This window comes from Eucalyptus grandis, chromosome 8 (assembly GCF_016545825.1).
Source record: "Eucalyptus grandis isolate ANBG69807.140 chromosome 8, ASM1654582v1, whole genome shotgun sequence".
NCBI classification, from domain to species: domain Eukaryota; kingdom Viridiplantae; phylum Streptophyta; class Magnoliopsida; order Myrtales; family Myrtaceae; genus Eucalyptus; species Eucalyptus grandis.
Genome location: NC_052619.1, coordinates 40,199,431 through 40,210,217, shown reverse-complemented (window position 1 = coordinate 40,210,217; position 10,787 = coordinate 40,199,431). Strand labels below are relative to the sequence as shown.

General features: G+C 37.7%; 1 protein-coding gene across 1 annotated transcript in view; it reads right to left on the bottom strand.

The window, feature by feature from the left end:
* Window positions 1-4,172, bottom strand: part of LOC104414405 (haloacid dehalogenase-like hydrolase domain-containing protein At2g33255) — an 8,100-nt gene extending 3,928 nt beyond the window's left edge. Inside the window, exon 1 of the mRNA XM_039299945.1 lies at window positions 4,097-4,172. Within this exon, the coding sequence (XP_039155879.1) occupies window positions 4,097-4,172 (76 nt within the window). The remainder of the gene's footprint in view (window positions 1-4,096) is intronic.
* Between the last annotated feature and the right edge of the window lie 6,615 nt (window positions 4,173-10,787).

Sequence of the window (10,787 nt, the reverse complement as noted above, 5' to 3'; positions counted from 1 at the left end):
TTAATGTACAAAACCAAACTAAAGTCTTAAGCCCCAAATCGTTTAGTATTGGACCAATTATTTACATGCCAAAATGCTTGGGCATGATTTCTTGAGTGTCATATTGCTTTTCAAATGATTCTTTGAGTGCAAAGTTTTAAAAACATTCACCACAAGTGTTATGTCATGTTAGATTTCTAGAATTTGGTGAACATTTTTAAAAAGTTTTGGTAGTGATCAAATGAAAGTTATGGTATGTAAGCGAATGTTTTTCTTAAATAGCTATTTAGCTACTTGGCAAATTTTAAGAAAACATGGCCGCAAAGATCCGTGCTTAACCACTATAATTATCCCAGTACCACCCTTCTAACATGGAAGGGGGAGGTGAGGGGTTCAATTCCCCACATTCTCAGAGGGGTTTGGGTGGGGACAAGTAAGTTTCAGGAGTGGGTTTCGACTCCCACACCCTACAAGAGGTAGGGTCAAAGTCTGAGAGTCAGAGTTGCAGAGAGGCATGTGAGTAAGATCGACAAAAAAAAAAAAGATCCTGCTTCGTTCTCCCAATGGGAAAGTCGAGCAATTTTTTTTCTTTTTATGTATATTTTCTATTTTTGGCTGGCCGCACCATCTCTTTCTTTTCCTCTTGGTGGCCCATTTGCCAACCTGGGTGTCTTTATTATTTGTTATTTTCTTTTTGGTCATGTGGGTTTCTTTGATTATGTGTTCAAGGTCCCTACTCTCTCTCTCCTCTCTTCTCTCTTCGTGGAATTTTAAATTTGTTCACTGTTGTTTCCAGTCTCTCATTTGCATCGGGATGTCTTTTACTCGAAACCATACATTTTACTTTAGGAAAAACATGGAGAAAAAAATTATCATTGTTTAAAAAGTGAGAGTGTATCATATGCGAAAGTGTAGTATTTTAAGATTAGATGTGGTGCAAATTGCAATTTTGAATAAGTAAAGATGGTTAGGTTTTTGCAATGTTTCTATAAAATGTTTTTGGAAATATCCATATAATAATTTGGACTTTGGTGGATACAATTAGATCTGTCCGACTATCCTTAATCCTATCGACTTTTATTTCTATTTGCCTCTTCAAACGAAGGGATCCGATTGACAAATACTTTACAAATCGTTTGCTCATACGCTTGCATCATTTAAAAAGAGTGAAGATAAAATTCAAAGAAAAACTGATTTTTTTTTACAAGTCTTCAATTTTCCTATTTCATTAAACTGCCAAACAAGCCGAAAGAAATAAATTGCCATCCCATTTCTACACCATTTTTCAGTCCATTGTTAAATACGCGGGCATATATTTGCTAAGACGACTAATTAAGGAGATATTATAATTTTTAGTGCGGGTATATTTTAGACCATTGAGCATCACATGGTAAGCAAGCGGAACAAAGTCGAGCACTTGTTTAATAATCAAGCCATAAACTCTCCATGAACTCTTCTAATGGTGGAGACCATAGAGTTTGCACATCCTTCAAAGGACAATTCTTGGTATACTGTGATGAATGCCTCAAAACTCACATAATTTTAACCAAAAATGACAACACCTATTTCCACCATATAAATTACTTTATAAATTGCTTTAGACACATTTAAAAAAAAGAGTCCCATGAAATTTGAGTATTTTCACGAGCTTAGTGGCTTGGAATACGAGAATACTAACAAAGTTATGATGTAGAACAATTATATACAATCTCTATATAAGGATTAATTTCTAATAAGTTCAAATTCTTTTCTAAGTAGAAATCTTTGGTTAAAATTGTGAACTTTTTACGATTATAACCTAGGTTTGGGATGTATTAATAAAGATTACCAACAAGATTCAAATTCATCCGCTGCCCACTTTTGAACCCATATTTAGCAACCTAGAAAGAAATTTTTCTTTTTGATACTTATACTTAGATAATTTTCATATCAGCTTCCATAGTGCCATTTTCTCTCCCATAAATGCTTTACATAAATACTAAATGGAAAATTTAGATGGAAAGGAAACCTTGGAAGGACGAGGCTATTAACAACTTATGGAAACTAGTGCTTTTAGTTGCATAGCGTTCTCATGAGAGGTATCAGTGACAACAATACTAGAAATTTGTTTTTATCCCTTTTCCTTTTTGGTTAGAACCAATATGTCTTCACGTAAAATATTTGAAATAAAAACCGCCCAATAATACTTTATTCTCTTCATTCAAATGGACGAGAGATAGAAAAATCATACAAAATCCAAAGCTTGGGATAGTTTGCAACTTCTTGGACCTTGGGGTCATTGTTATTTAGACCGGATGATTGAAAGAAATGTTATAGGAATCAATCATGCAGGGCAATGAGGTACTCCTTCAATTGCTGCTTTAATAGCATCTTTAATAGATGTGCCCCACTTTCTATTCATTTTCGTAATCCGTAACATGTAAGAATAGACCACTTAGATCTAGGAGTAGGACCATCCTCTTCTAGGAAATCAGGAAGCTTTAAGTTCAACATCAAAAATGACCGAAAGGGCCTTGACATCCTTCTCAAGCATTTATTTTTTTTGTCATTATTATTCTGTTTAATACAATTCCCACTTTCTTGCATTCAATTTCCACATCTATTCCTCAATAGGTGCATGGGGCTAGGATATAGCTAAGTATCTATTATTCATCATTCTATAGAAAATAACACATTTACTAGTTACAACATTAACGAAATAATACTTAATGAACCAAATATTCTCATTCTAATAGCATCATGGAGGTCTGATTCCTGCTAACTCCAATGGTTTTTTTGTTTTATATAAGCGATTATTGCTTTTTTGTTTTATTCTTTTTATTTGATTGGAGATCAGTAGTTTTAGCGCCTTTTCGGCATCGTTTGTCTTATCTCGAGGGGTACGAAAATTGTATCTTCTCCTACCTTAGACCTTTGCTTTTCTACGTGTTGATCGGACAGTTTTTGGCCTTGCAACGCCACGTGACAAGTAGGAGAAAATATTAGGAGCTCAGGAAGCATGGTCTGCAACCAATCATGAAGTGTGGCTTTGTGGGGCTAGCTCGCCAAGATGGAATTTATGCATGTAAAACAATCACCTTTCTCATCGAGCCTGCATTCTAGCCCTGCATGCCTCTTCTTTCTCTGCAGAGTCTCCACACATTTATTATATTTTCTCCGTTCTTCTTCGTTCTTTCCTTCTAAGAAGAAAGAAAAGTAATTCCTCTCTCAAACGATGCAAAGGCTTCCTACATCCTTAGCAGTAGGAAGGAAGCGGCCTCCCTGATAAGCTTCAAATATGAGTAATAATTTTTGAAAAAGCCTCAAATAAATCATCAATTATATTTATTGTGATACATTTATTACGTGACATCAAAAATTCTAAACATATATTTATGTAATACATTTATTTTATAACAATATTTCATGAATAAGTATTACTACCTAAATGATATTTTTGCTAATTGAATTTTGATAGAAATTTAATATACACATAAAAAAATTTGAGGTTTTTAGTGTCATAAATAATGTAAATATATAAAGGTGAGTATAATTTGAATTTTTATGTTAATAAAAAGTTAGTAAATTTATCATTAGTAAAATATAATCTGGAATATGAGGAAAGGGATAACAATCAAAACCCAGGAATATGTACTAAAATACCCACGTGAAGTTGAGACTTTTGAGTAGGGGTGAGCAGCGTTTAGGGTCGACCGTGGATCGACCCTGACCGGCCCAACCCCTCCGGTCTCCGTCCTGTTCCCAAGGGGACTGGTCGGTCCTGGTCCTGGAATTTCAGGACCAACACTATGCAGGTTGGTCCTCGGTCCTAAGAGTTTTGGGTCGGTCCAACCCGACCAACCCCATATATTATTTATATTATATTATTTATAATTTATTTATATATTTTTTTGGTAAGGAATAATTCTTTTATATTTTCAAACGGTCAAACCTAAGTAAAATTACGTTGAAGTTGACCTCACCACCATCACGGACAAACAGCGGCGTGAAGTTTACGCCATCAAGGTCTTCACGGCGTCCTCCTCCACAGTCCAAACTCCAAAGTATGTCTCTCCGTGAGTCCACAATCCGAGTGTTCTTCACCGTGAAGACCGTGGAGTCTTCACGAGTCACGGACTCGCAACGTCCAAAACGGTGAAGTCTACGCCGTAAATCTCCTCGTGGCTTCCTTCCCAAAGTATGTTCTCTTCCATTTTGTCTTCTTTGTTCTTCAAATTTGCCAAAATCAAAAGTAGCAACATCCTTCCTCGCCTCTCGGTTGCCTGCGCGCTCGCTCCTGCTGTGCCCGTGCCGTCGCGCCACTCACCGCTCGCGCCGCTCGCCGCTTGCTACTCGCCCTCTTGCTGTCGTTGCCGGCCTCGCTCAACCTCGCCACTCGCCACTCACCGCTAGCCTTGCTTAACGCCGCCGCTAGCCTCGCTCAACTCCTGCCGCTCGCGCTGACGCCGCCCACTCGATGCTCACACTTGCCGCCGCCACTGCGCGGTCGCCTCCTTATCGCCGAGTAAATCAAGGAAAGAAGAAGCCCTAAATAGAAACCCTAATGCTCGGCTCGCCTTGCTTTCTCGAACACAACTTGGCTAGTGAGTTCTACTTTGTGCTTCATTTGAGATCTTCAACCTCATGTATGCTCTGATTTGTGTTTATTTTTTTTTCCATGTTTGCTTCTGTATGTGACCGGTTTGGCTGGGTATTAGTCCCTATGACCTCCCAGATGGGGTCACTTATAACACAATCATCCAAAGACTACTAAGAGATAACAAAAATACTAGAGCCACGCAACTTGTTGGTGAAATGGTTGAAAGGGTTTTCTCAAGCAGATGTAGCAACGATGGAATTGTGGGTCAAATATCTCGTGACAAATGGAATCCTTCCTTTCTAGAAGAACTCTCCATTGTCTCGAGATTCGTCCACTTTTTCATCTGAAATGTGATGCGTAGTAAATCAAATTACCACCAAGTTTCCTTCCAATCGTCATCTCACCGAGTCTCATGTCCCATTAATGAAGTTGTTTTAAATGGGAGACAGTTCACTATATCGAACCTGTCAAGACAGCAAATATTTGGGTAGGTGGAAGGTGGATTTGATCCTCATATATCTAGGTTCGGGCAACGAAGTCTGTGTATTTAATTGGTATGTATACTGCCTGTTAGTGCTTTTGGTGCCTAATGTTATTCAAACAAGTGAAATTCATACAAATGATTGCAGCCTAAGGATGATATTGAATTAAATAGATGTTAACAGCAATAACTTTATTTGTAATGAAGTATATTATGTCATAAATCCTGATTAGCCTATTGTGTATGTGCTTGAGAGAGATCCTAGTTTTCTGTTATACACTTTCTTTTTTCACAATCTGATCCTTACAATGTCCTATTCACCATAGATATTTCAAAGAAGAGGCATACCTGAAGTGGATGGTATTTGAATCAAAGTGGAGAATATTTGGGTCGAGTGGGTACTCGGATTATCACCACGTGTCGATTACATATTTGGTTTATTTGCTCGCCTTCTTACATGCAAATAATGAGGGACGGCTTGCCGATCAAGAACATGGCTGCAAGTGTATGAAAGCTCCAATCAGTATTTTCCTTTGCTGGCAAAGGATTTTCTGAAAAGCATTTGATGATGGGTGAACATGAACGCCATTGTCAAACATTCCTAATGCTAGACGTCTTGAGAAGAACAATCAACTTCATCGTAGTCGGCCCATATGATGTAATTTTCGTTGTCTTTTCCAGTGCAGCAATTGAATTACTTTGCTGATCAATAGGTTGGCTCTTAATGGAGGTACATTCCTTGGCATTTTTATCTGTTTTAATTACTCACTCTAGAACACATTTTTCTGTTTTGTTTTTAAGTTTCTCACTTACAACAGGGGACTTGCTCGACCGTCCGCTCTCGTCGCCGTCATGCCCTCTACTCGTTTGCTGACCCAATCATAGTAGCACGCAAGCATTTTGGAGACCAGTCTTTGAGCTAAGTTCACGATTGTATACCGTGGGGAGACATGATCAATCAAAGTCAGGAAAATAATTTGAAGTTGTTCGTATATCACAAGAGGATCAACTTGGCTGTCTTTTTGTGTATTTCCTGATTTAAAAGAGCAGGCTCATGGGCTTAGCAACTCGAAGCAAGGCCACTCAATTTGACAATGAGCATACAATTGGTAATGCTAAAAAAAAGTGTAGCATTTTGGGATGAAATAAGAATTTCCTACAAGTATGGGTTCAAATTGTCCTGTGGATTTTCTAAGAAATTGGCTTTTTCTATTGGTTGCAGGCTCCATCATTGTAGTGCTAACGACTTTCCCAGAGAATTGACTTAATTTGGCACAAGAATCAAGCCAAATTCACTTGACTTGGGGAGTCGTGTGACAAGGTAAAAATCACTTTATTATAGATATGCACCGGCAAACTCTCTAAACTTTATGAACTCATCATTATCGAGTAACTATGGATGCTACGTAGCTATAGTTTAATCTGAATAATAATTAAATTTCAGACGAAGTGCCCACTTTTTCTTTTTGGGCTTTGTGTCCTTTGCTCTTTTGACCTCAATTTATGATTTTGTTGATTACTTCAGCTCCTCTTACTATGTTTAGGCCTTCATAAATTCTGCTCGATGCCTCATGTTGGCAAATATTCGGATCTAGTGAATGAATCACACCCTTGAAAAGTGGTACAACCTTACCTAACATGAATAACTTTCCGTAGATCCCAAGTTTGTCAATTTTCTTCAGGGAAATCATCTCTAAAGATCCCTTTTTCTTTATCACTTAACTTCTGCATTTTCTTGCCCGGTAAAATTTCTTTTCCCCTCAACCTTTTCCTTGTCAAGACTAGTAGCGGTCATGGTTTCAACCACCCAACATATAAATAGCTATTTGATGTTGCATTTTTATATTATTTGCTGCATGTAGTTTTTGAATAGCTATTTGATGTTGCCACCTCAAAAATGAAACCATAGCTGATATTTTTTGTTTCATCAATGAGTTCAGCGCTGAAGCTTACGTGCTGGCTGGTACTTAAATATTCGGGTGAACTTGATGGATTTAGATAATATTTCAACTGAAGTGGAGGGATGCTACGAGATCAGTCCTATGATGGAATGCCTAGCTATGGATGTGAAGAAACTTAAAAGAGTCAACCAAGGTATCCACTAATCATCCTCCTCTTTGTAAGAAGCGAAAAACGGATAAATCTATTGCGTGATAATTTTTCAAGAATCATAGATGAGAAGACAAAAAAACATGTATGGTAAAGTGCATTCATTGTGGAAAGGAGTACTCATATACTGTTAACAATGGTACTTTCCACAATGTTGAAGCATTTGAAAAAGTGCAATAAGTATCCTCCAAATATAGATAAGAGTAAAAATTGTTTGCACCACGTGATGCAAATGTGCTTGGCAAGGCAAGGGGAGATATCGGTATCGGTAATGATAGTGGTAATGTCTTAACAACATGGAAATTTGATCAAGACCGGTCTAGGTACGTTGCTTTGGATGATCATCGTTGATGAACAACCATTTTCTTTGGCTGAGCGTGCTGGATTTCGTGATTTTGTTACTGAGATACAACCTCTCTTCACACATTTGTCACGATTTACGGTAGCTAGAGATTGCATCAAGTTGTATATGAATGAAAAAAGTTCTTTGAAGGCTTTCTTTGGTGCTTTTAGATCAAGGGTTGCACTCACGACCGATACATGGACTTCTGTTCAAAATCTGAACTATTTATGTCTTACTGCACATTTCATTGATGAAGACTGGAAATTACACAAAAGGATCATCAATTTTGTGGTGATACATAGTCACAAGGGCAAAAGGAGATTGGGAAAATACTTGAAAAATGCATCTATGAATGGGGAATAGAAAAAAATGTGTCTACAATCACAGTGGATAATGCTAGTGCGAATGATGTTGCCATTGATTATTTGAAAGATAAATTTTCAAGAGATGGGTCATTGGTCTTAGCTGGTGAGGCTTTACACATGAGGTGCACTGCTCATATATTGAACTTGATTGTAAAAGATGGCTTGTTTGAGGTATGTGATTCTATTGCACACATCCGAAACATTGTTAGATATGTGAGGAGTTCTCCTATGAGAGCTAAAGCTTTCCAATCTGCATTGAGGTTGAAAGAATCACTCATAAGGGTTCGGTTTGTTTAGATGTTGCCACTCGATGGAATTCCACTTATCTCATGTTACACACGGCCATAAAATTCAGAAAAGCTTTGAAAGGATGGCAGAAGATGATTTGTCTTTCCAATCTGAGCTTAGCAATGATCCTCCAAAATGAAGATTGGGAAAATGCCACTATTCTTTCCAAATTTCTGAAGCAGTTTTATGATGCTACCAATCAAATGTCGTGAGTTTATATACCACTTCGAATGATTATTTTGAGGGGATAGCTTTTATATAAATATTTGAAAGATTCAAGTAATGCTGGATCCCAAGCTAGAGCTATGGGTGTGAAGATGAAGGGGAAGTTTGATAAATACTATGGGAGTTTAGATAAAGTAAACATGATGGTTTTAATTGCAGTGGCATTAGATCCTACAAAAAAGTTGCATTATGTGAAGTTCTGTTTTGAGCAAATTTATGATGATGAAGCAAAAATTGAAGAAATGCATGATAAGGTGAAGTACGTGCTAGAGCGTTTATATGCATTTATGAGCAATCTTTTTCTAGTCATGGTCATCAATATTTGGGTGGTCAATCTATACCTATTGATAGTAGCAAATTAGCTTCCAATATCGATGGAAATGATGAGAGTGATGAGGTTAACATCAAAGCTTAAAAAAACTTTTTCCACCAAAAGAAAATGGGGCGATGACAACAAATCATGGAGCTTGAACGGTATCTTGAAGAGGAATCTGAAGATATTCTTGATCTTGACATTTTGATGTGGTGGAAAAGTACTGGTTCAAAATATAAAATCTTATCTTTGATAGCTCGAGATGTTTTGTCCATTCCTATAACTACCGTTGCTTCTTAGTCGGCTTTTAGTACTTGGCCGTGTGTTTGATGGTTTTCTGAAGTTCTTTGACTCCTAGAGGTGCTTTAATTTGTACTCAAGACTCGGTTGAGAGCTGCTTGTGTGCCTATTAATGTTGAAGAGTGTATTGGAAAATGCTGAAAAGTTTGAATTGGGTAAGCTTAAATTATGCATATTTCTTTTTCCTTGTTAATTGTTTGTAGATCTAATGAATGAATTCTTTTTCAGATATGGATTGTCTTACCAGGAGATTACCATCAATAAATAGAGCTTGTACATTGAATGAATATATTGTGAGATGTTCTATCAATAGCACTAATAGTAATGGTATTTATAGTTTAGTTGCACAATGCCGCATTGTTGATGATGGATGTTCCTAATCTTTGCAGAGTTGGATGTTCTGATTTGCTTTTGTGAAGAACTAATTTACTGAGGGACAATGGGAATCTGGACCAATCCCAGGGGATTAATGATTGATATTGTGGAGAGATGTCGCGAAATTGACACTCTGGTTTGGTGTAGGGTCTCTCTCGCTTCTTGTTCTCTTGCTTTGCTCAAGGAATCCCAGGCCTGTGTGATGAAGTCATTTTTTTTTTGTTTGGCTTATGTCTACATGGGTTTTTGATTGCAAGAGCACCAGGTGAAGGGTGATATCCAAATGGTGGGTTCTTGAAGTGTGGGGTGCTTGCTCCCACAAGAAAATCGTGGCTGCATCAGCAATCATGGCCTTCTGGAACCTGACGACTATAAAACTCGCTTGCTCACAAAACTTAAAAAGACGAGTTCTGAAATTTAAGACGCGGTGTAGACTTTGTGAAGTTGTTGACGACTAAACTGTTCAGAGCATCAGTGTCTACTTAACTTGACAGTTTGGTATTGGTCTTTGACATCGTTCATATCTGTCGTGGTTCTGCGTTACCATCAACAACATTCGGGAGCAAATCTTGAAGTAGCTGCAGAAGCTGAAAAGGAAGATTTAGCACAGGAGCAGCCGGACAAGGCTGTAGTTGTCGAGAAAAGATGTCCTGTGACTAGTGCCGAGGCTTTATCAGCTTACATCCAGACACTTGTTGTACTGTCCGAGGAGCGTTGTAGACCTTGCAATGCGAAAATGGGTTCTCCCTCCGGTGAATAATCTGTCTGTAAAACTAATACCTTTTCTGTATAATGTATATTCTATTCAAATCACTTTTGGCTCTTGCAATTTTGGAATGCGGGCATTTAGATAGACCGTGAGTTAGGCCTGTTTTTTCTCTGTCCTAGTGGCTTATCTTTGTTGCTGAGAAGAACCTCGGGAAGCTTTGTGTTTGATCTAGTTATGTATATGCATGATGAAAAAAATTCATTAGATCTAGTTATGATACACAAGACGAAAAAAAATTATTGAGATACTTTTTTCGTCTTATATGCCACATTGTCGATTTCCACAGACCATTGAGATATTTACTTTTTTAGGGAGTAAGAAAAAAGATGAAAAACATTATCGATCGGCCCTGTAAGCTTGGACCCCGAACCGACCGAACCCATTGGGTTGGTCCGGTCCTTGGTCCTTTGCCTTTAGTGGTCGGTCCTCTGCCCTAAAATTGAGGACCGAGCACGACGTGCTGGTCCTAGTTAGTGGCCTCTTTTTTTTTTTTTTGTTCTGGGAAACAAAAGAACATAAATCGGGAGAAATAAAAACGTTACCATGCAAGCCCTCATTCGATTGCTCCAACGGAATTGTAAAGGCAACGTTCTCTTTTTTTATTTTTTATTTTATTTTTTAATTTAATTGGTGACATAGATTTCTCAATATTTCACATGAC